Genomic DNA, 26111 nt, shown 5'->3' with positions numbered 1-26111 from the left:
GAGCTTCACGTCATCCATCAAATCCTAACACAGGCTGTCAGGGAGGGTGCTGTCACCAAGATACTTGGTGGTGCAAGGAGCTTGAGAACCAAGTTTAGGAACACATCACAAAAGTTGGGAAGAATCCCTCCAAACAATCCCTCCTCCTCCATCCCCCCTCAATCTGCCCCGGGGGCTTTAGGTGCTAGATAACAACAATAATGTTAAGGGCGCTTTATTATTCAAAAAATAAATAACAAGATAATCACAAGTTCACTCTGGAAACAATGGAGACTGCAGGTAGGTAGGAGAGATTTCCTTTAAATACAGTCATTTCAGGAGGAGGAGTGGGCAGCCTCTGCTCTCTCCTCCCGCCTACACTGGTGGAGACACGACAGGGTTGAAATAAGATAACCGATTAGCAACAGCCTGACTGTGTGTGTGTGGGGTGGGGGTGGGGGGCGGAGGAGGGAGAGAATGAGTGTCAGGGTGGCTGGTGGGGGCAGGGTTTTCCAGTTCTCCGCGCCATCAGACTTTCTGGAGCCTGTCCCCTCCATCGGGGCCCCGGGGACCCCGGGTCAACCGTAACTGACTGTGAGCTGAGGCTCCCTGTTGCCCTTCAGCATCTTCGCGGGGAAATCGAGTACATTCTCCAGTGAAAGACGCTGCATGCAAAGAAACAAAACGAAACTGGACTAATTATCTGCCGTTTACTCAGGATTCAATCTGCGCATAATAGTCTCGTCTTTTTCATGGGACTCTCTGGATGCCTGCATCAGTGGGGCGGCTGCTTCCAGAATATCAACTCTTACGGACCGGGGCCTGTTGGGGCTGCCCCCGCCCTGTCATTCCCTTCTTGCAGCCCTCCACGCCTGGGGGTGTATAATAAATAGTTCTCCACGAGGAGGATCCTAGGGTTATAAATAGGCAGTTCAACAGGGGTGGTGGTCTTAACTGCTCGGCCGTATTACGAAGACCACCAACAGGAGCTCCGCCGCAGCCTGTGAGGTGCCAGCGCTCAGAGTTTGAGTAAGCCAAAAGACGTGAAGCCGGTCCCGTGGCTCACTTGGCTCGGATCAGTCACGTTGACGAACACCGAAGCACCTGGATGCAATTCAAATACTCCTCCCAAGTGGATGGACTGTTGGCCGCAAGGTTTGGACGAGCCGCGGGAGCTCGCGGCGCGGAGTAAGACTCTCTCCGTTCCACTCGGGGAATGGAGGCATAGGCTGGCGACGAACGGAGCTTGACTCGAAGCTTCCCGATTGGAGCAGAAGGTGACTTGGGCATAGACGTAATAGAGTCCTTGTCTTTTCACGGCCAACTGTTTCCCATTCTCGAGGCTCACCAGGTTGCTGCTTATGGTGTAGTACCCTTTTGGCGCCCACCGCAGAACTGCAAGGAGAGGGGGAAATGCGTGGTGAGGTGAAGCGTGCATGGCTCCCATCCCAGCACGACACAGGCCTTTTTTTTTTTTAATTTATTTATGATAGTCTCAGAGAGAGAGAGAGAGGCAGAGACACAGGCGGAGGGAGAAGCAGACTCCATGCACCGGGAGCCTGATATGGGATTCGATCCCGGGTCTCCAGGATCGCGCCCTGGGCCAAAGGCAGGCGCCAAGCCGCTGCGCCACCCAGGGATCCCACGACACAGGCCTTAATGGTGGATACTGGCTTCACGTACACAGGAAAGTTTGGGGTGCCAGGCATTCTCAAGGGCCCCTCCACCCCTCTGTCTGGCAAATCAGTAGGGGCTGCGCAGTCGGTGAGAGCTGGGTTCCAATCCAGACTTCAGTCACTTAATCTCCCTGGGCTGTTTATCCCCGTCTGTTACCCTCGTCTGTAACACGGGGATAGTATTATTACAGCGTCTTACAGACTCATTTTGAAGGTTAAACACAGCCGCCAGGCACAGTGAGTTTCCTTCCTCCTTTGGAGCCTTTAAAGCCAATTGGCTCTCGAACTTCAAGTGTGAGTGATTTCGAAGTGCCACATCCTACGCTATGCACCGTCAAGCATTCTGACAAAACCCTTGCTGATGTGAACACTGCTGTCTTGCCTTCCTTGAATTCCAGAGTCGAAGAGTTGCCAGTTCATCTAGCTCAGCCTCCGCTGCCGAAAGACCCCATCTCTTCCTACCTGCTCATGCTGTCACAAACCCAGCTGGCCTCCCACAGCAAGGACTAAAATTAGGCAAGGAAGTATGAAAATGAACCTGTCATTTCACAGTGTTTTGATCTTCCATTGTAGTGGGCGCCACCAACTTGAAAGTACCTGTGTTCTTGTGGCTAAACCTGAGTACCCACCAACGGTGTGCCATTTTCTCGGCGGAGATGTTGAGTGGGTTCAAAGTAGGGTGTGCGCCCGATTTCAAATCTCAGCTCCCACAGCGAAGTAGACTGCTGGGCGTGGGGGCTGGGGAGAAGTCAAAGTATGGATCCTGAGCTTCATTGAGCCCTCTTTTTAAATTCCTACTTAGCCATCTATCAAGGTATCAGATTCAAGCTGTTAAGACTCCTCCTTTAGTAATAGGAAAGGCATCCTGAGATGTCTGACATTTCTTGGCCCTCCTGGCCACTCCAGAAATGATACTTCCTTATGATGCTTTCACTTTCAGGCCATTTGAGAAGCCAAGAGCAGTTTCTCTCTCTTTTAGTCCACTAAGATGATCTGTCCTAATCTTTTGCTGTGGGGTGCAGGTCAAGCCTGTGGCAGTGTGCCTGGGCAGGGGCAGGGGGTTTGGGACTGGGGTGCAGTGAGGAATGTTGCTGTCCTCACACCTGCAGACCTCCTGTGAGGTAGACTAGGAAATATGCTGGGACCAATATCGATCCTGGGCCCTTTGGTAGAATCTGAGTGCTGTGAAATATATCCAAGGGCAAGGATTTCTGTACAGGTGGCAAAGACCAGTGGGAAGCTACTCTTCTAGGTGGTGTCTCTGTCGCTGTTATGCAATCCAGGTGTGCAAGTGTCATGTGGATGGCCACCCTGGACATGCCAATACGGCTGTGATATTCTCCCATACAGTATTTTCTGAGAATGGCTACCCAGCAGGGTTATTATATATGATAGGAATAACTGGAATTAATGAAGGCTTTATGCTACTCTTCTGACATCTAGACTACAGTAAAGGAAGCTAAGTAATGGCACCTTACATTTATCTAGCACATGACAGTAAAACCTTCTTCCACATCAGCTGATTTAACACTGAAAGTCACCCTGTGAAGTCAGTGAGGCAGGAAACAGCAGTAAATGGACTTGCCCAAGATCACCTAGCAAGTGGTAGTCACCGTTCTGGAATCTCGTTTCAAAAACTTCCTATCCAGGGACACCTGAATGGCTCAATGGTTGAGTGTCTGTCTTCGGCTCAGGTCGTGATCCGGGTGTCCTGGGATTGAATCCCGCATTGCCCCCCCCCCCACAGGGAGCCTGCCTCTCCCTCTGCCTGTATCTCTGCCTCTCTCTGTGTGTCTCTCAGGATTAAATACATAAAATCTTAAAAAAAAAAAAACTTCCTCTCCAGTGCTCTTCCTTCTGTATCATGATCCATGATAACCATTTATGTGTTCCACTCACTGAGAAGCCCATGCCACCTCAGAGATGAGGTGGTATCTCCTCTTCTCTCTCTTTGTCTGTCTCTATCTCTCTCTTGTTGTGTGTCTTGCTCTCATACAGACACACTGTTTAGAACTTCTTTCTGGAGCCCTGTGCTAAATTTTTCCAAGACTGCTCTGATGCCCTCAGACTGCATTTATATCTCAAGGGGGTTTCATGCTCACAGGCATGTTTCCATCCATTTATCAAATGCAACACATTCTCAGGCACCAGCTCTCTGAAGGTATAGGTTTGGGAAAAAAATATCTAAGAGCTAGAATGATGGCAGAATGTATATGGAAATAAACTCATTCAGAGTTGAAAAGATTATAGTATGTCGTCTATTGTTACTTCATTGGAAAATCTAACGTCCTGGCACCTATTGATCTTTGCAGAATGATTTTACCTTTAATTTCCCTGAGGTTGGTCCCTGTGAGGCTGGGGTTAATCATACAGGGATTGACAGATGGGAGGAAGTACCCCCTGAGGCCCATTTACACACAGCGAAGAGGGGTTAGCGTGAGGGATGCTCCTAGCCAGGAGGTCACTACCTGCCATCTCGTCTATGTTCTCAGACTAATGGTCCCTCCATCCAGTAATTCATCATTTAGAATCGGCCATTGAACAAGAACATAATGAGAACATCAGGATTGCTTCCCACCTCCTTTTGTCCCTTCAAGTCCCATCTGTGCTCCTGAGCTCACTTTGAAGACAAAGGAGAGCATAGGAGAGAGGTATGGGTGGATTGGTAAATTGGGCCCCAGAGGAAGAGAGGAGCCTAATCATTAGGCTTCATTGCTTCCACATCCCAGCTTTCCCACCTGGGTGACTGACCCAGATGTTTTGGACTTACCGGACGCTGGGTTACTACTGGCCTCACTTATGACATGGGCTGCAATTCGAGGATCCTGATCACCTGAAATGAAACCAAAAGCCAACTGTCAGGCCAAAGCAATACAAAACTTCCCACAGAACTATTTGGTCCAGTTCTATGGCTTGCCTTCCTTGCACTTCCTAAATCAGTGTAATAGAGACTGGGCTTAAGTAGGCTATGCAAAAGGAAGAGCACAGCGGCCTGAAATCCCTATCACAGGGAAAAGCTGGCTTCTAGAATCTGAACACCGAATTAACTATTTTCACTGATCCCATTCTTCTAATGGTTGCTCAGTACTTGACGCCCCTTTACCGGATTGACGCAGGCTAAAACTCTGGTGTTCGTGAAACATATTTTGAATCTTGCTGTTAGAAATAGCTCCCATCCATTGGGAACCTCACTGGGCCCCAATGTGGCATTTGCATACCTAGCTGGCATGGTGCCAATTGTGTCTGACATCATCAAGCAACTGGCCAAACTATTGTACCTAGCTCAAGTTGCTTCTCATGTAAAAATCTTGCTCTTTAATTAGATGTGTTCATATCCCATGTGAGGAGACTGTGTGCAAGTTTCTTTTTTTTTTTTCCCTCCAGGAATGAGCCTGGTGTCAGACACTTGTAGGTGTCCTATAAATATTGAATCAAATTGCATGACCAGAATAACCAGTTTTGTTCAGTTGATCCTTTTCCTGAAGACTGCTGGGCAACATCTACATGCACCCATTTCCTCAAATTTCACTGTAAGTCACAGACAACACGGTACCACTCAACACATTTTAAAATCATTCTGAAGACACAACCTTCATGGAGATCAGATGACCCATGGCATCCAGAGCAATAGTTAAAGCAAGCTCTGAGTACTCTCTTTGCCTCAGAAAATACTATCTGTATCTCTGTATGCATATATTTCTTTGTGTGTATTAATTTGCACAAGCCACAGCATCATTTTTTCACTGGCATTCTGAATAATACCGATCTCCCAATGCCCCATCTCTCCCATGCTCAGCTGTTTGGCTCACTCCCGGCATTATTCTTGTGTTTGGGGTGCTAAATTCTAAGAGGAACAGGGAGAAGAAAAGCCTTGGAAGGAGTCATGGGAGGAACAGTGGAAGACACGGGGAGGTTTAGCCTAGAGAAAGGGCCATGATTGCTGCTTTCAACATCTGGACAGCTGCTGTGTAGAAGCATTCTACTTTGCTTAGTATGACCCCAAAGAGCAGGACTGGGTCCAATGAGTGGAGATTAAAGGAACAAATTTCAACTCCAGAGGAGAAAAAACTTCCGAGTAGTATAGTAATCTTTTTATAATTATTAGAGCCATTCCAAGATGGACCAGGATGAATAATGAGCTAGAAGGTGCCTAGGCATGTTAGACCAGAGGCCAGATGGTCAGTGCTGTTAAGGAGATTCGTGCTCTGTGGGTGGCGCTGCATTGGAGAACCCTGCCTTCCAGTCAAGATCCCTTCAAACCCTGAGATGTTCGAGATGTTCTGACATTAAGAACAGGGCAGAGAATAGAACGTTGTCACACAGAATCATTCCTTGATTGCAGACACTCAACTGGTCATGGTTCCCCACAAAAAACAATTATCACTGAGCGATGAATGCCAGTGATGACTTTCTTGTCATCTTATCCTCTGTAGGCGGCACCAGGCTTTGGGGTCGCTTTGAGGAAGATACTGAAAATAGTGGCATTTCTTCATAGTTGGTATTGTCAGCATTAAAGGAACACAGCCTGTCTCGTAAATGTGTACATACAAGGCCCTTCCAAATCACAGACATTAGAGAAGGTGTCGATTTAGCCATTGTGGTCCTGTTTTATTCCCAAGGCTAAAAGTTCCCTAATTCAACAGCTTGTTTGTTCAGTGTAATCAGCCTAAAGCTTCCCTTTAGGTTTTAAGTATTCAAAAAAATTGATAAATAGCAACCTACCTTTTTGCATTGCAATGTTTTCTTCTTTCTTCATTTCGTTGTTTAGCATTATCTCCTAAAATAAGAATCATTGCAAAAGGTCATTTTGACAGGAAACCTGGTGTGGGGTTTTAGAGGCATCATTCATTTGGCATCTGTCATGACTCTATCGCCTGTTCCTGGTGGGGATTATCACATGGACTTAGATCCTGTTATTAATTCCATCATAGCAATTGGGAGCCTGTGGCTCTGACAGATGAGCTGACAACCCAGAAAGCCCAGGGGTGAACCTGGAAGCAGAACCTGGGCCCTATTATTTCCACTGCAGTGCTCTCTCCAGACCAGGGGCTGTGATGTTGACCCTTCCTGTGACCCCGGCCTCCTTGCCTTTGACAGGTATTGACAAATAATGTTGAATGAGGAGATGTTTCTACCCTGGTTACCAGCATATAGAATATTACTAAACATAAAGCATGGCATGTATCTATTAAAATAAAACTGGTCTGAAATCTCTTAGGAAATGGTAAGAGTGAGTTTGACCTTGGGAAGAAATTCCAGACTATGAAAAGACCCTCAGACATGTTTTACTGTCAGTGGGATGAGGAGATTCTCTCAATGCTGATCGCCTTATGTGGCCTGTATGTATAGGATATCAGCATATAGGAAACACAGGTAATCTCTCAATGATGCTGGTGTTCAAAGGCAAATGCAACACTTTTTAAGTGGTTTCTTTTCACTTAGCAATGGGGGAAGGCTAGAGGTGCTCAAAGAAATTTACAGGCATGGCCATCAACACAAGTAGGAAGGGAATCATGGGTACAGCTGCCATTTTAAAGATACTGAATACAAGGCCTTGATGGCTTAACTGGCTGGCACGAGGTCAACCAAGGAGTCTGAGGCTGAAGCCAAGAGCAGAAACTCTGAGATCACATGCAGAGGCTGGCTTAGCTCACACCATCACTCTGGGCTCTAAGTACGAGGGCAGAGCACAGGAGCATTTTCACATCTGATAATCAGTCTTGGGCACCTTTCCATTACTGGACTCAATTTTCTACAGGGCCTTCCCTTTCATCCTTCCCCAGGAGGAATCAGTGTTGGGACTGTTGAGCGTCCTGTTGTAGGCTCAGCTCAATTGCCAGATGGGAAGATGTAAGTCACGGAGCCCTAACGAGGAGCCTGTGCCTCAAAATGCTCACAGGGGCCACAGGGCTTCAACTTTCCACTTGAGCTAAAGTGTGGCACTGAGAAAGTGCAGGGACAGGAAAATGTTTGTGAGACAGCCAGTAAACAAATGAGTATTTAGTGTCTTTTAAAAAATGGAGTGTGATGATCAAGGTTGAGATACTTTTAGGCTACGTGGTTTGCGCTGGTGTCAGGGCTTGGCCAAGATGAAAACGTGAAGTCAGCAAAGTCTTTTATGCACCCAGCCTTGCCTTTCTGTGAACTTTCCCTCAGCCACACTCCCCAGAGGCTTTTTTCTCCCCCTTGCTTCACTCTCCACCTTGACTAGAAGACTTCTTAAAGTTTACTTTCAGAAAATCTCAGATTAGTTATTTCTCTCTTACTGGGAAGTCTATGTGAAAGGTATGGACAGGTAGACATTGACCTTGGAAAGGAAATGCTTTGACACCCCCCCCCCATCAAAGACCGCTCAGGCCTTGGTGGGCAGACAACCCTGGAACTGACCAGTCTAGCGGGGTAGGGAGAGTAGTATGTTTTACTATGAAATTACACTATTTAAGATGCTGCCTGAAGTTACCCAAGCATAAGTCCACCTTCCCCTCCAAGTGACAGCTTGGTGTTACCTGCCTCTGGAGCTAATGAGTTACTCCTCACCAGAGCAGTCCAAACAGAGCTTGGTAACCACTTGGTAGGGATTTTGGGAAGTTCTGGGTTGATCATTGGATCTGGTGACTTCTAAGACCCCTTCAAGTCCTATGATTTGGAACCCCCAAATTCCAACCTTTGGTTGCCCTGGACCAGTCAGACCACGAAGCCAAGAAAGAAAGCCTGCTAACACTCACTAGGAATATTAACATCCAATTTGGGGTTACTCGGTAGGTGGCCAGTTTGATTTTTTTTTAAAGTCCAAAATATTGTTTAGAATGAGAAATTTGGGAGAATGGCATTGGAAAGGGAATCAGTGTTTGGGAGAGGACTGGGTGGCCAGAAGACATTTTGTCTAACTACCATGTATGTCATAGGGCCACATGGCACCAACTAGGATCCCGCCCCTGTGGCAGTAGAGGCCAGGGGCTTCCTCTGCCATTCATGAGGAGCCCTGCTTCACATGCCTGAGAAGGTCTGCCTTTCTAGAATAGGAAACTTTGGAGCTGTTTTCCTTGCTCCTACCCTGGGTCGCTGATTTGGGAAATTCTACATGTCTTCCCTGAAATAAAACCATTAGAAATGGGCCGTTGAACTGTAAAACTCTCGGAAAGAAAGGGAGAGGAGGGGAAAGAGCAAAGGTGCTCTCACTGCCTTGGAGGGAACGCAAGGCTGGTCACATAATTACAGAATGTCAGAGTGGGTCATCTCAGCCCTCTCATTTGTAGATGACAAAACAGGCCAAGGGAGGTGAAGCCATTTGCCCAAGGTCGCACAGCCAAGCCTATTAAATATCCAATAAATATCTGGATTATGAACTGCTGTTCTGAAAGTGGCTGTCTTCACATTTAAATTTGCAACACCTCCCAACACCCTATAGTACCAGCCAGAATCCTCAGAGAACCAGAGAAACTCAAACCATTTCTAAGCCTAGCCAATAAAGAGGGAGTCTTCATCTAAAAACCTAGATTAGCTTAAAGAACGCAAAAGGCAGCCATAGATTGGGGCTGCATTCTGATTCCTGGAGATGATGCAGGAATAGGCTCAGAAAAAAAGATCTTAAGCCCTTTACTCCTGGGTTAAATATCATACATTATTTATATGCAAGAACTAACTGCCCTTGGTTTATCCAGATACCTGCTTCTACCCCCCCCCCCCCCCCACCACCAGCTTGGCACAGAGCTGCCTTCTCTTCGGGACCCCAAAGTGAGCTGAGGGCCGAGGGGATTCTACTCAGCATCTGAGAGGGGAAACAAACAGGAAGACTTTTTGATGTTCTGCTTCAGGAGAAAGCTTCTAGACTCCCTGTCTGTGATGATGGAATTCATGTGGTAAGGGCATCCTCAGTAAACATTCTAAGACTTCTTGTTGTCAGGACCTATGACAGGCCCCAGCGACAGCAGTGACTGCACTGGGTCCTCTGTCCACCTCTGGTCTTAACAGACCCTAGAGTGGACTGGCTTCCTGTGGGGTCTGGTCTGAGTGGTACCGAGAAAGTCCACTCCCCCAATCCCCCACAACCTCTTCTCACAATTAAAGGAAGAGATCTCACTTTCATATGTACGCACATATGTATGTATGTCTATACAACTTCTACACTTTCAAGTTGCCATTTCCCGACCTAGCAAAAGCAGTAAAAGTTTTCAATGACCCTTTAATTAACAGCTGAGCTCCTTACCTTGAGAAAGGCTTCAAACCGGCTTTTAATTTCCTCACAGTTCAGTAAGGACAAGGACCCCTCCCCTTTGTTGCATTTCTGTAACGTTTTCATGAACACAAAATCTTCATAAAGATTCCTTTCATCTTCTATCTATTTGAGAAATAACAGGGACATGAGAAACATAATTCTGGAGAATGTGGCTAATGATGTCTGCCTCTACAATCACTTCCACAGCATCAGTAATAAGAGGAGGGTTTTGCAGATATAAATGGGGAATAAAAGTCATTATACCAGATTACTGTTATTTGGTATTAGCTGTTAAAAAATCGACAAAAGCCAGCAACTATAACGTCATATTACCCGAAACTCTAGGTAGAAATCACAGCTATTCTAATAAAATTCCATTACACAGTGTACATTTTGTCCATGTATTATAGCAGCAATATTCTAGAATGATCATATTCCTCATTGCTCTAGTAATGATCGGTCATTGCGAACCCAGTGTATCAAATCATTTTCTGCTGAGCTCGTTTGCCCACCTCATCTTACTTTGTGCTGCAGTGCTTTATAAAAAGAAGTGAATTTGCAATGTGTGTCAATTACCTTGAGTTTCTAATTACATCACTCTCTTTTTAACTTTAGTATTTGTGGAAAACATTTGCATTTTTAAGGAAATCATCTTTCTTTCCCAGAGTTAACAAGATATTTTAGTTGCCAATGTCTTAGAATAATTAAATGTATGGAATTCACTTGTATAATCAACTGATTCTGTGCCACTTTCTTGTTTTAAAATTCAATTTTTAGATTCAAAACAAGATCCAATTAGCCCGCGGCTTCCATTGTTATCAAGAATGGGGCACATGGGTGGCTCAGGGGCACATGGGTGGCTCAGCAGTTGAGTATCTGCCTTTGGCTCGGGTCGAAATCCCCAGGATCTGGGATGGAGTCCCGAATTGGGCTCCCCACAGGGAGGCTTCTTCTCCCTCTGCCTATGTCTCTGCTCTCTCTCTTATGAAGAAATAAATAAAATCTTTTAAAAAAATAAAAGAGCACACCTCAATGCTTTGGTAAATTTGGTCAGTGCCTTCCCCCATAGAGGCCAGGCTTGGGTCCAGGCATTTGATTGACAGAGCCCACCAGGCCAAACACAAAGAAACAACCAGGTCCAGAACCCCTCTCTTTACTCAACTAAAATGTGAGTTACCCAGTGAGTTGCCTCAACCATCACTGTCTCTCCTTATCCTGATGAAAAACTTCCTGGCCTTCATTCTAGGATGGGATCTCAATAGAGGGCATTCAAACATCCCTGAGAAAATGTGGTCTCCAGATGCTGTACATCCACAATTCCCACATCCAGACTTAGGGGAACAGCCAGATAATTCATCAAATTTCTCCTTTTCATCTGTGCTTGGGGTTCTGTCAGTACAGCCAATGATGCCCCTCAGTGGAAGTGGGTTAAGGCATTGAAACAGGACAAATCCGAAGTTACTTTTTCCTAAGAATGCAAAAGTACTGAATAAGCTACTCTACTGTTTTGTTCCCCTAGGTCCCACCACTTAAGAATGTAAAACATCTCAGAAGGCAACTGAGCAGCTTGCAACTAAAATCAGTGTTTGAAGAATTATAGAGAGAATGCCCCCTTTTACTCTAAGACAGCAAATTCCAGACTTATTTATCCATGTCTGTGCTAATCTAAAATGCTATGAAGTTTCAGATCAAAGTCATACTCTCCTTCTCTAGTTAGCAATTAAAAAAAGAGGTTGTCTCCATCAGAAAAAAACAAATTTTTAAGCAAAACTTTAGCAAATAATTATAGAAAGAATGCCCCTTTTACTCTAAGATGGCAAATTCCAGACTTATCTGCATCTGTGCTAATCTAAAACACTATAAAGCTTCAGATCAAAGTCATATTCTCCTTCTCTAGTATTTACTTTGTGCCGGGCTCTGTTCTAAGCTTGCTACAAGGCTAAAGTAATGTCATCTACCAGGTGGGTACTATTACCTTCCCCGTTTCTCAAATGTGGAAACTGAGGCACAGAAATATAAAATAACTTGCCCAGGATCGCAGAGCTGATAGGGGCCAGGGTCAAGATTTGAACCTAGGCAGTCTGACTCCAGAGCCCAAGCTCTCCACCAGAGACAAGAATAGGACATCTTACCAACTAGATGGCAAACATAATGCCACAAGACCTTTTTAGCCATTTGGGTTCCTACCATCGTCCATCATCTGGGTAGAACTAAAACCAGTCAACCTGCAAATCAATGAAGACCCCAACTTTCATTAATAAGGGCTCTTGGTTCGTCTTACCTTGTCCAATCTTCTGTGAAGATATACAGCAAAGAGTGCCGACCCAATCATCTGGGTGATGAGAAAAACAGTAAGCAAATACATAAAAATTTTCATACTGACGGGTGGTCCAGCGGCCACAGATCGGGGAGCAGTTTGGCTATATGTTTCGATCATGCTGTGTTAGAGTTGAAATGATATCTTCAGACCGAGAAGGTGGCAGAGGCAGCATGAAAACACTGTCAAAGTGGCCACCTTACTCAGGATTAGTTAAGAGCGCACAATCGTTGCAGCCCACACTTCCTGGAAAATGTGCTTCGTAGTCTTCTCTCCCAGCAAAAAAAGTTACGTAAAGGTTTTTTTTTTTTTTTTAATTATACCCATATCATTCACTTCCAGGCTTTCCCTTTTGTTAGTAAAGAAGAAACAAGTTTCTTCTTCCATACATTCATTCTTGCCTTGAAATGTCATAGACTTAACAGACAATGGCAGTATTTTCCTATCGCTAGCTTTCTGGGTTCACCAGTTTCAAGGAAAGTGACAAATTCGTCCACTAGCAACAGACTTATTTCAATTTCAATCTTACTAATACAAACCGGGAACCTGGCATATGGGGAAAGAAACATGTCAACAAAAGTTTGGATTGATTTGATGACTGATATACCCCTGGCTAATGGCTTCTCAACACTTCTTTAATCTGAAAATCCAACGAAATCCCAGCAGCTTTTCAAGTCTACATGGCATGAAGCAAAAAGGAGTGCTGACAGTTATTTTTTTTTTTTACTTTAGTTGGAAAAGGTAATTCAAGAAAAAGAAATTTCTCAAAGGCCGAGAGGAGTGGGGTCTTAAAGGAAATTGGTCCAAAACTCTGGGATCAGGAGGTTAAAGTTGGAATCTTCACTTGACTTAGCCCAATTGCTTGTCTACACTGTTCCAGTCTGTCAGATAATTGCTGATGCTGATGTAATGGATCAGAATAGAAAACATATGCTCCCGTTAAGAGACCTGAATTCTAGTCCTTGCTCTACCAACAAATCACTATGGACCTCAGGTGAATCACTTTACCTCTCTGGGTCTTGGTTTCCCCATATCCAAAGGGGGTAGTTGCACCTGCCTTGCCTATCTTATAGGCTGCTGCAAAGATCAAATAAAAATGTGTACGAAAGATCTTTGAGACGTGTTAAGTGACAGACAGACAACTCATTCTGAATTTGGGGGAATTTGTTTAGCTGAAGATAATGAGTTTTCCAAATAATCACCACCTCCTTACATACTAGTAAAAAACAAAAGAACAATAACAACATCAAAAACACCTAAAGTTCTGACAATGAATTGAATCACTGAGGTATGTGGATTATGCATTTCTCAATGGCTTTGTGTCATTTTATCAGATTGTCTTTGAAACAAAAGCAACTGTGGAAATCCCTACCCCACATCCCAACCTGGTCTAGAAACCATGATAAGATCACTTTGGTGATTCCTATAAAATTGTTTTGAGAGACAAATAGGAAATGTAACAAAGTGCTCTGGTAGGCACACTATCTGTATTGTTAGCACCTGCTCTCTTCCCCTCCCACGCGCCAGCATCCTGTCCTGGGCTCAGAGCTCTGTAGCTTTTCACTACATCTGCCAAGTAGGTGGCTTCCACGCACGTGATAAACTTTCATCAGTCAGGTCAGAGGCTTCGGTTCCTAGACAAGTAACCGGAGTTGAACTGAAGGAAAATAATCATGAGAGCCAGAATGGGCTTTAGGACTTCTCCAAAGCCCCTGTTTCATACAATTACAGAATGCCAGACGCGCAAGGGCCCTGCCAAGATCAGCTTGGCCAAATGCCGAGAGGGAGGACGCTCAAGGCACTGCCATAGAGATGTGAGCAATGTCAGGATTTGTTCACATGACTGCCTTCCAGAAAGAGTTGCTGTCCAATCTCCCTGCCTCCCACTTCCCCAGCTTCAGCCTTCTGCAATATGACTTCTGCCCCAGTATTCCCCCGGAACTGTTACCACCATTATTAGCACAATAGTTTTGGCTGAATACTTTTTATGGTTCATTTTTAATGACCTTTCTATCCGTCCATTAACCTATGATTCTGTTGTCACCCTTCTGAAAGCTTGTCCCCCTGGCCTCTCAGAATACTTCTTTGTGTGATTCCCTTTTTCCTCTGTTTCCCTTAAAACTTTGGTATTCCTCATCCTCATCCTCCCCTCCTCTTTTCTCTTCCCCTGCCCCTCCCCTCTCCCCGATCCTCATTCTACACGTTTTCCTTGGGTGATTCCCATCCACTGTCATGGTTTTCACTATCACCTTCATTGTGATAAATCCAAAATCTATAACTATAACCTTGAAATTTAGTTTTGTAAGTATAGCTACCTCTGAACATTTCCACTTGGTTCTCCCAAAGCCACCTCTTATTTGCATGTCCTATACTTAACTCCACTTCCAACCCAGACCGGTTCTCCCTCAGGGTGCTTCCTATCTCAGGATATAGTGCTACTATATACACCTAATTGCCCAGGTCAGAGACCAGGGAGCTGTCCATGATTCCTCCCTCTCTCTTGCCCAGATTCCTCCCCAATTCCAGTGGCTTCTTCTTCCCCAAAGCTTCTTGACTGCCACCACTTTTTTTCTGCCAACATCAGAGCAGGCCCATGTCCCCTCTCTCCTAGATTACTGATCTGTACTCTTCTAATTTATCTCCTTGCTTACCTTGCTGCCCTACCCTATCCATCCTTCATACTGCTGGAAGAATGTTAATTCTAAATCTTATAAGTGACCGTATTATCTAATCTGACTTGACCTCCTAAGATTCTGCATCAGATTCAGGCAAACAGAATGATGGAGTGCCCTGGTGTGTTCAACATGAATGGGATTAACTCCAGAAGAGCCCACTTGCACTTCAATCCTTGAAGCCTCCTCTTTCTTCCATCCTTCTTGTGCCTGGTCCTCTACAACAATTGGCTACCTTTCCAACTTCCAAACTTAAACTCTATTTTCTGATATCTGATTCTTGATCAAACATCCTTTGTGTTGGGATGTCCCGTACCTGTCTCTCCTCCAAGAAGGAGTGGCCTTGGCCCTGGTGTTTGGTCCCCTTTAAAAATCCTCAGCTGCTTAATGCATCCAAAAGTGATTCTTAACCTTAGTTTCCAAGAAATCTATGGGTCTATGGAGTGCACAAAAGTGCCTGTAGCCAAAGTCAAATATTGACCATCTTTCTCTTAGTTCACAGAAAGAATAAAGTTAATGCATTGAATTGTTTCATTTTTCAGTTTTTCTTATGCAAAATTTTCTTAAATCTCTGTTATCCTTTTTTACTACCACTTTCCTGCTAGCCAGTGACTGAATTGCAGCAAATAAGTATGAAGGGAAAAGTTCAAAAACCAATGGATCATACTTCAACAGTTTGTTTTTGGTGTGACTATGCTTGTGGTTGTGATTTTATATTGATAACCTAGAACACAGTCATAGTTTCTGCTAGGAAAATTATTTCCAGTACATACGAAAGAGTTAAATATATCAGCATTTTGTTTGTTCTACAAACGGCCTCACAGACTCTTTTCCCTGAACATGTCTGGAAAACCCTAGCCTAGAGCACAGCATCTCAATTCTTAGCACAGAACGTGATCTGCCCCTTGCCCACCTTTCTGTCTTCATCTCTTGTAACTTGCTCCCACTCAACCCTGAGCATCAGCCATATCAAGCTAGGTTTATTCCTAAATGTGCTGTGCTTAGTCAGACTGTTCCCCATGATCATGCTGACTCCCTCCACCCTTAGCCATTAAGGTTGATGAAGAGATCCCCCTCTGAAACATCCCCTCCCAGCAGACAAGGTGGGAGGCTTAATCCACATGAATCCATCTTCTGTACTTCATCTACCCTAGCATTTGCCACATTATCTCATAATTGACTTGTTTGATTTTCCTACCATTAGCTTGTAGAGGAAAGGGACAATAAAAAAAAAATACCTCAGAATCCTTGCTTCCTGACACTTTGTAAGGAATTAATAAATCTCGGTCAATTTAGTAAATTTTAAGAGGATGGAAAGGAGAGCTATACAACATTCTAATCTGATGGCACTGGCCGGGCTCTCTGGTGATACAAATGAGAATATATTTGTTTTGAGTTTGCTTCTATTCCTCTAATTATCTTTGTCTCCTCTGGGGTCAGTTCCATTTGTTTATGTTGGTCCTTTTCTTTCATGTTGATAGTTTTCCTCAAATATCTGATGACCCTTTATTGTCTGGTCATATTTATGAATGAAAAACTATGTGCGTTTTTATGGGTAGATAGCATGGATTTCCTCTGCAATTGCACTGATCTGTTTCCCCCCACAAACACTTCTCCGGAATGGGAGGGCTGACTGCGGGTTCTGTTTCAGTGGGTAGAGCCTGTCAACAGGCAGGCTTCCCTTTAGGTTATGTGGGTGGAGAGGCAGGAAGGCCAGGGACCCCCACAACTGATAAAGCAAGGAGGGCTTTTCTCTGGGGGTGAAGACCTTGAGAAGGTTTCACTCTCAACTGAGCTGGTTTTCCTTTTGTTTTCTTTTTTCTGTCTTTTGCAGAGGTCTTAGCACTCTCCTAGAGCCCTACTCTGGCAACTTAGCCTGAGGGCCAAGGCCTTATGCTGCTGACAAAGGGCTCTTGGGAGAGGGGAGAAGAGAGCCCACCTGTCCCAGCTGCTTTACTGCAGCTCTTCAATAAGTTATCATAATGATTCCCTCTCAGCCTACCCCTGATCTCTGCATTCATTGTCTCTGAGATTGGTGTCCCCTTGGGAAAACCCACTCTTACCTCTTGAGTACCTGAATTGCAATGCTTTCTACTTGGATTTCTCTTCTAGTCCAAATTCATTGTCTTCCTTACTTGAGGGTATCACTCAAAATTTATTTCACACTGATGTTACCTTTTTCTGTTTCCCATAGTTGTTGTGATTTCACTCTTTTTGCGTTTATTCTTGGCCAAATAATACATTCACGTGGTTAAAAAGGTAAATGATGGGGTACCTGGGTGGCTCAGTGGTTGAGCATCTGCCTTTGGCTCAGGTTATGATCCTGGGGTCCTGGGATCGAGTCCCAGTTTAGGCTCCCCACAGGGAGCCTGCTTCTCCCTCTGCTTATGTCTCTGCCTCTCTCTCTGTGTCTCTCATGAACAAATAAATAAAATCTTTTTTAAAAGGTAAGTGATATAAAATACTGTGCAGTGTAAAGTCATCTTTCCACCTCTTTCTCCCAGTTCTCCATTGTCAACCAATGTTGTTAGTTTCTCACATATCTTCCAGAGTTGCTTCTCTATGCATTCAAGCAAGTACATAGATATTCTCTTTCACCTTTATTTACACACAGTAGTATTTAATACTCTATTCTGAAACTTTGTTTTTTCATTTAACAATATATTTTGGAGATTATCCCATGTCAGCAAAGTGCTTCTTTATTCTTTTTTTTACAATTGCATAATATTCCATTGTATAATGACATACCACAATTTATTTAACTAGTTCCCTATTGATAAACATTTAGGTTGTCTCCAGTCCTATGATATTGAACAATGCTGCCACAGGGGTGCCTGGATGGCTCAGTCAGTTGAGAACCTGACTCTTGGTTTCCACTCAGGTCATGATCTCATGGGTCAGGAGGTTGAGCTCCCAGTCCGGGTCCAAGCTCAGTGGGAAGTCTGCTTGAAGTTCTCCCCCCTGCCCCTCCCTCAACTTGCACACACAGACTCTCTCTCTCTGTCTCTCAAACAAATAAATAAATCTTTTAAAAAAGTAATAAACAATGCTGCAACATAAAACCCTGTACTGATTCATTTTTTAAAGTTTCTTTTCAGACATTTCTGTGAGATTTGGAGGCAAAAAAATCACATTTTTTAAAAACATTGAACAATAAACATGTTAACCTAAACAAGCACATCACACTCAAAGGAAGATAATTTAAAAGTTATTGTTTATTTTCTATTAGTCAACAGACAATGAAAATCTCCATTATCAATGCATAATAAATTATTTGTGTTATACACCCTCTTCAAAGCCAGATATTGCATTTTAAAGCTTCCAATGCAAAATTTCTATCCAGCCTTGAGAATTTTTTTGGCCCCATGAATGATTCTCCACGTAGATCTGCAGCAAAAAGCCAAATATGAGATGCTCTCTGGTGCCTCCATCCACAATACTGCCCTTGTTAGCTAGATTGGTAAGAAGCAATTACAGGAGACATTTCTCTCAATCAGTTCATTTGCTCAGATCAACATTCACTGAGTTCCTACTGTGGCCTGGGTGCTGAGCTGGATGCTGGGGATACAAAGATAAAGACAATAGTCCCTTCCTTGCCAGGAGCTCCCAGTTCAGAGCAAACAACTAATATACAAGCAAACAAACATAAAACAATGTGACAAATGCCCCAGTAGAGATGAATACAGACTGCTGTGGGAACAGTAAGGAGGAGTACCTATGCAGCAGGTGGCTGGGATAGAAAGAGTATCAGGGAAGGCTCCCTAGAAGAAGAGATACTCGTCATAACTTTGAATCCTGGCTTCTAGCACTCCACTGACAAATCCCACATTCAGTGTCCATCTACTGTCCTTGGCTTTTCTAGTCCAGAATCTTCCAAACCTTTTCATTCTGTAGTAATCTTCTAGTTGACTGTATTGATTCTAACACGGAGGAGTAAGGTAGGAGGGGGTTGGGGATAATCATCTCCAGCATAAACGAATGACATCGAGGACAAAGATTTTTGGAATGTTGGCCTGGTTTTAGGTATTAGTTTTGCTAGTTTTGTGTGACCAGAATCCTCAATCTCTGTTACTACCAGCTGCCTTCCTCCATCCTAGATGCCCAAAGTGAATTTTGTTGGCAAATATACACTCATTGTTTCTGACTTTTGGGCATTCGGCCTCCATTCCCCATTAGTGTAAGAAAAATAGAGCTGTATTTATCTATATGCTTAGATTAACACTGATTACCACTGGGAAGTAGAACTGGGGGATGGGGAGGCAAGTTTTGCTTTTTGCTCTGTACCCTCTCTACTTTTTGCACTATTTTTAACAGTGAACATATTTTACTTTTATCATGATTTATTCTTTAATAAACTTTTATTGACATAAACGTTTACAAAAAGAAACATGCACAAATCATAAGCTTAATGAATATTCATAAAGAAAACATATCCATTGTAATCATCACCCAGATGGAGACAATCACAGTGCCCCTGAAGCCCCCCTCTTGTCTTCTCCCAGTCATCTCTACTCACAAAGGTAACCACTATTCTGCCTTCTATCACCAAAGATCATTCTGACTGGGAGTTCCAGTTGCTACTTATCCTCACTAGCTCTTGGTATCATCTGTATTGTTTATCTCAGCCATTCTAATAGATTTATAATATAACCTCATTATAATTTTGATCTGTATTTCCCTAATGGTTAATGATGTTGAACATCTTTGCATATATTCATTTGCTACCAATATGTGCTCTTTGTTGCTACCATTTTTCAAAAATATAGAATACGATCATTTAAAACAATTGCTTGAAAATTATAATGCCACTTACCTGACCAGGGAAGAGTCTTTGGGTGTAACAAACCTTCTGAGAGGCAGATTAGGGTGGTGGAAATAGCCAGAATTTGGTAGCCGACATTCCAGACTATTCTACTTGCTGTGGGATCTTAGGTGAACTATTTAACCATTTTTTGTGCCATAGTTGCCTTGTCTATAAAGTAGAGATAAGAATAGTTCCTGCTGCATTGGGTTGTCCTGAGAATCAATGAGAAAATTATGTAAGGCAATCTGCTCCATGCCTGAGAGGGGAAATGTTCATCAGTGTTCTCTCTACCTGTGTAGCCAAACCTGGAAAGAGACCAGGGGAGGGAAGTTCATCCTTGAGGCAGTCAGCAGCTTAGTATATGAGGGAGACTGGGTGAGTGATTCCTCTATTTCTGGCTCTAAAGATTAAAAACTCCAAAGTTGTTTTCCGGATGCAGAATTCTGTCCCCTCACTCACTGCTGTGCTCCCCACCCCCCAAGCAGCTGGAACATACTACTTTGAGGAAAGCTCTAGGATAAATTTCTGGTCACAAACAACTGGGTTCTTAGATGCTGCTGGACCCCTTTTATGTGTGTCCTAACACCTCCTGCTGTGTGTCTAGCAGAAAGACACGAATCCCACAGCATCTTTCTGTATAATTCCCAAAGGTTTTCCCATTGATGCCTTCTATGGCAGGATGGCTTGAGATGCCTTGTGGCTAACAGCATCTAGTCAACATCTATGTAGCAAATATTTGCCCAGCGCTTAGCAAGCACTAGTCTCTCTGATAGGTCTGAGGAACCAAAATGAAGAATAAAGGACTGCTAGTTAAGGAGACAGGAAAGTGTCACAGTAGGGCAAGTAGACAGGGTTGGCAGAGCATGGAGGTAGAGTGAGAGTGGAGTATGAGAGGGTCTGAGAGGGCTCCTGGAGGAGGGAAGGTTAGAGCCCTGAGATAATTGTCTGGGTGAGAGAAGAATGCACTCCAGGTACAGGAAATAGCACATGCAAAGACCCAGAGAGTGAGATGCTTTCTCCTCTTGAGGCTGCATGTTTGGGACCAAAGCCTTGCTCTGGGCTCTGCACAGCACCCAACTTCTTCCAATGGGCTCTTAAGGTGGAACACAGAATACTGAGTCTTTATAGTACAAAAATCCCCTTTGTTCCAGACTGAGCATCTCAGGGATCAGGTGCTCTACAGGGAGGTATTATTATTATTGGCACCCATCTTCCTTCAGAAATCAGATTGATATGAGTGAACATCTGTGTGGTTGTAGCCCATTTTCAACCTCCCTCGTTCCAGTCTTAACCTGCCTTCTGCACCTCTTCTAGAGCTCCAGAACTCTGGTAGCCTGGCCCCTAGCTCTTATGCACCAAGACCCCAACACACAGCCTTTCCTTGGGCCCTTCTTATCTACCCTTAACCAATCCTTCTTGACTTCAAGTTCAGAGTTCCTTCCTATCTCTTTCACTCTGTCTCTCCCCAACTTCTAACTATAATTGTTCAGACTGCCCTCTTTAGTTCTGACCCTAGGATTGAGCAGTCTTGTCTCTATCCTTCCTGTGTTTCACTCCTGGGACTGTTTCGGGAATAGCACTTCTGCTCCTAAACCAGTTCCTCCATAACCTCACAGGAGACTGTCTTCTTAGCAGAGACCTTACTCAGAGGATCTCTAGTTCTCCCACGGGGTTTCCTGGGGCCAGCCCCCTGTTTTCATAAGTGGGGAAATTGAGGCTCGGGGAAAGGGGATGACTTACCAAAGTCATGTCTGTAGCAAGTTAGTGGTAGAGACTAGCCCAGGCCACCAAACTTCCAGCCAATGCTCTTTCCTGGGGAATCAGACTGCTCCTCGCAAGGCTCAGATCTTCTAGCCGGCATCGGCTCCCACCCACTGAGTGCACAGTGCACCATCTCTGTTAGTACTTCCTTCCTGAGTCAGTTCATTAAGACTGCAGCTGGCCCGTCCAGGCTTCTGACTCAGCAGCCTAGCAATGAACATCCAACCATGTCTGCATACAATTAAGGAAATGCCAGGGGCAGGAAGCATTTTTTTTTTTCTGTCAGAGTGGGGGTACAAAAGGAGGTGAAGAGATTCAATTAAATGATAAGATGTCAGGGACCACAGTGGGGGTAAGGTAAGGAGTGGAAGGGTTGTATCAAAGGGTTTAGGATTAGTAGTTTGATACATTTTGGTACAGAAGTATATTTACTGGCTTAGAAGGAACAGTGCAGTACAAATATCATGGCAAAGATAGAATGTTTCCATAGCTTCCATGGTGTAAAAGTAAGTTGAGAGTGTCCCCAAAATGCCTATGAGTACTAATTAGAAATTAGCTGTATGTTCCCTTCCATTCTCTACACCCATGTCAATTTTTGCCCACAGGTTAATAGTTGGAAATGATTACCACACCTTTGAAAGCTGTTGTGGCTCAAGTGCTCACCTGCAAATAGAGTTGAGAACTTTTCTCCTTCACAATGTCCCACAGTGAATGGTGCCATCTGGCTAAGTGTAGACTTAGAATAGCTCCCACCAGAGCACATCTACATCTCATCCAGCATCCAGTCCAATCAAAGATTTTTAAAAAGTAATATCTATGCCCAATATGGGGCTTGAACTCACAGCCCTGAGGTCGAGTCGCATGCTCTACCGACTGAGCTAGCCAGGTGCCACCCCCACAATTGAGGATTTTGACATCAAGAGGTTTTCTGACTCGGAGGAGCAGAAAGCCCTGGCCCCCTGTATTGTGACAGGGTCGTGGATGCCTAGACACTGCCTTCCCAACATGGAAGAACCAACCACATCTGAAGCATGTTCAAATAAACAATGGGGTTGACACTTGTGCTGGGTTGAATTGCATCCCCCTAAAGTTCTTGTTTACCTGGAATCTGTGGATGTGACCTTATTTGGAAATAGAATCCTTGCAGATATTAGTTAAAATCAGATGAGGCTGACTGTTCGCGGGCCATTGCCTGTGAGCGCCCGAGGCCCAGCCACTACCATGAGCCGGGCCAGCAGGCTGCAGAGGCAAGTTTTGAGCTTATACCGCGGGCTGCTGGCTGCCCGTTGAGCGCAGGAAACCAGGTGCTAAGTCGCGAGCGCGGGCCGGGTTCCGGCAGCACGCCTCATTGCCACGCTCCGACGTGCTGCGTATTGAGTACCTGTACCGCCATGGGCGGCGTCAGCTGCAGCTGCTACGCTCAGGTCACACCAAGGCCATGGGTGCCTTCGTGCGCCTGCAGGGGTCAACCAAGGAGTCCAGCGGCGCGGGGGCCTCAGGAGCCCAGCCTGATGATGGTGGTGGTCCGAGGAACCCCCTTGACAGCATGGGGTCACCAGAGACCCCTCCCAATGGGCGGTGATAGGCCAAGGAGTTCACCCGGTAGCACAGGGGAAGCAGGGGCCCTCCTGACTGCGTGGGGAGACCAGGGAACCTACTTGATGGAAGGGGAGATGTCTTGAAAAGACCAGCTCGATAGATTGGGTGAATTGGAGAGCCCTCCTCGGGACATGAGGTCCTAGAGACCCCAATGATGGATGCTGAGAGGTACCTGACCTTCCCTCATCCATGATAACGGGTCGAATTCTCCCCATGAGGGTTTGGGGCGGCTTGGTTGCTGGCTGGCTGAACTGTGTCAAGCTGAGAGCTACTTACCCTAAAGCATGGGGAGCCAGGACGCCCCCCATGGGACAGAAAGGAGATGCCCTTCTCCTGACCCTGGGCTCCCCTCTCTTGTATTTAACTCTGAAAAGAGCAGACTTTTTGCCAAGAACTTTGAGAAGATACCCTGATGGATGGTTAGAAGCCCTGAATCCCCCTTTGGAAAACTTTCTTCCCATTAATTGAGGCAGACTAGGACTTGGGAGGAAGGGGCTGGGGTATCTTAGCCCTTCTGATCAACTAAAGACCCCTCAAGACCTATACTTGATGGTTCTAAGGGGGGAACCCTGACTCCTCCACCCTTCTCCCAGGACTACTGAACAAAAGGAATAAAATCGGGGATGTGATCTCAAAAATAAATAAATAAATAAATAAATAAATAAATAAATAAATAAATAAATTCAGATGAGGTCATACTGAATTAGGATGGGCCTTAGCCAATGTTTGGTGTCCTTTTAAGAAGAGGAAAATTTGGTCACCAACACACAACAAAAGAAGATGCCAACGTGACAGGTAGAGATTGAAGTGATTACTACCACAAGCCAAGTAACAACAAGGATTATTGGCAACCACCAGAGGCCGAAAGAGCCAAGAAAGGATTCTTCCTTAGAGTCTTCAGAGGGTGCATGGCCCTGCTGACACCTTCATCTTGAACTTCTGGCCTGTGGGACTGTGAGAGAATAAATTTCCATTATTTTAAGCTATCTAATTTGTGGTAGCTTATGTGTGGAGTGTGCAAGCTTGCTGTAGGGTTATGGAAGGCATTGGAACTGAACACAACACTTGTATGGAAAAAGTTGGCCCCATTTTGTGAAATGCTGTGCTGGTCATAACATGAAGAGAAAGATGTTCATCAACAGAGGACATACTCTCAAGGATAAGAGCTGTGTGCCCTTCTGATTATGCTCTACACTGATCTACACATGCATAGAGCGACAATCCTGGAAGGTACTACAAGACTCATCTATGAGTGATAAATTCTGGAAAGTTATGATCTGCTTGCTTTAAATTGTCTATCTTTTCTAAGTTTCCCACAGTGAATATGTATTACCTGTGTAAAAATTATGTGTCTCTGGCTACCTGTCATCTATTTATCCACCTACCTATCTTTGATTGCTAGTACTCTCATGTACTCACAGAATCCTTCTAAGTGAAATATTCCCAGGGTACCTTCATTTCTTATAGGTCTGCAGTTAGGAACTACTCTCTATAAGCCTTGGCAGGGGTAAGGGTAGACAAAAATAAAGCCATATATTTACATGGTATTTGATACTCTTCAAAGAGCATACACCAACCCATTCAACCTCATACCCCTCTGATAAGAATTCTCAGGTTCAGGGAGTTGTTAAAGAACTTGTGCCAGGTCTCATAGCTAATAACTCATGGGGCTGTGACTAGCGCTCATGGTCCTGACACCTGGTCCAGTAGCAGTTTCTAGAATGTAAGATTCATAAGGACAGCGCTTTTTGTCTGTCATGTTCCCCAAGCACTTATCTCTCCAGCACTTAGAATGGTGCTTGGCGTATAGGAGGTGATCAGCACATTCTCCTTGAATGAATATGACAAATGCAAGTTCCTCTCTAGAAGCATTTTCTGCTGCTAGGAACAGTTTTGTTCTAGCCAAGCTGCTGTGCTCTGCCAAAGACAGCAGTGTTGCTGGAGGGATCCCACTTTCTTCTCATTCTCTGTCCTTCCATAGCCTGCTCCTCCACTCCCACCCCCCACCCCCAGGCAAAGAACAGCTCACTTCTAGGGATGACCTCTCATATCATTACAAGGAGGCACTTATGTGGTATGATTCAAGGTGAGTCTAAAAAGAGCTCCTTGGGGCACCTGGCTGGCTCAGTCAGTGGAGTGTGTTAACTCTTGATCTCAGGGTTGTGGCTTTAAGCCCAATCTCTATTTTTAGAGATTACTTAAAAATAAAACCTTTAAAATAGATAGGTATATAGACAGACATACAGATAGATAAAGAATAAAAAGAGCCTGTTGCCCAAAAATAGCATCACCCAGAGCCCAGGGGAGGGCAGGCTCTGAGGATGGGTGGGCTTCTCAGTTGCAGAATGATTCATTTGGTCCTGTCATAAGGAGCACCTCAAGAAACAGAGGCAGAGGGAGAAAATGGAAGCCAAATGGTTACAGAAGGGTCTCAGTTCAGGAACAGAACAAAAGAAATGCAGAAATTCTCCAAAAGTAAGTCAAAAAGGAAAATTTGTTGAAACAAATAGGAAAAAGGAAGTTGGGAAGAACAGGCAGAAGACATCTCCATCCCTGGCTGTACTGTACCCCTAGCCCAACCTCCAGTTCTCCTGCCTTCTAAGGATATCCCCCTCATCCTCCACACAGGTGACACCTTCCCATCATTCCCACCAGGGCCTGCGGGGGTGGGGGGTGCTCCCCAAAGGCAGGCTTTGTACCCATGTTTTCTTTTCAAGGGCAAATTCCCAGGAAGCTTTAAAGCTACTCGCTGCTCTGCCTGGGGAGGGTTTTGGAGGAGGGGTAATGTGGCTAGTTTCAATGCCAAGAATAGGGTCTCTGGAAGCTGGGAAGCCAGCCAAGAAATTGGAGAAGGGGAGGGAGGGTCAGGGGCCTCCAACCACTGGGGTCAGGAGCAGAGTTCTGGGGACCCTGTAGGATTTCACAATTCTTCTCTTTCCTGGCCTCTTTCACACACTCCAGGACAGGAAAGGGAAGCTAAAAGAGGATTATGAGCCAATTAATTGTAGGAAAGGAAATTGCCTTAAAAAAGAAAGCTCACACCTCTATCTTAATTAAGGATCATTCCTGACTAATTTTCTAGACAAGG

At 44.7% G+C, this 26111-nt stretch overlaps 1 protein-coding gene, 1 long non-coding RNA gene and 1 pseudogene across 3 annotated transcripts; 1 reads left to right on the top strand and 2 right to left on the bottom strand.

Annotated features, from left to right (window-relative positions):
• Positions 1–227: 227 nt before the first annotated feature.
• Positions 228–12335, bottom strand: CD40LG (CD40 ligand). Its single transcript, XM_041741517.1, has 5 exons — positions 12152–12335; positions 9862–9993; positions 6378–6432; positions 4426–4488; positions 228–1374 (listed from the first exon to the last, which is right to left on the bottom strand). Exons 1-5 carry the CDS (start codon positions 12305–12307, stop codon positions 998–1000), a joined length of 783 nt encoding a protein of 260 aa, XP_041597451.1. The 5' UTR covers positions 12308–12335; the 3' UTR covers positions 228–997.
• Positions 12336–18056: 5721 nt separating this feature from the next.
• On the bottom strand, positions 18057–21528 carry LOC121483215. Of its 2 annotated transcripts, none has more exons than XR_005985702.1 (3): positions 21404–21528; positions 19673–19875; positions 18057–18417 (listed from the first exon to the last, which is right to left on the bottom strand). It is a non-coding gene; the product is annotated as an uncharacterized LOC121483215 (long non-coding RNA). The 2 variants fall into 2 exon arrangements; XR_005985701.1 differs by having other exon boundaries at positions 19673–19968; positions 21404–21520.
• Positions 21529–22645: 1117 nt separating this feature from the next.
• Positions 22646–23006, top strand: LOC121482816 (annotated as a pseudogene).
• The last annotated feature ends 3105 nt before the right edge of the window (positions 23007–26111 follow it).

This window comes from Vulpes lagopus, chromosome X (genome assembly GCF_018345385.1).
Source record: "Vulpes lagopus strain Blue_001 chromosome X, ASM1834538v1, whole genome shotgun sequence".
Lineage (NCBI taxonomy): Eukaryota > Metazoa > Chordata > Mammalia > Carnivora > Canidae > Vulpes > Vulpes lagopus.
Note: the sequence above shows the minus strand (reverse complement) of the source record. Positions and strands in the feature narration are given on the sequence as shown.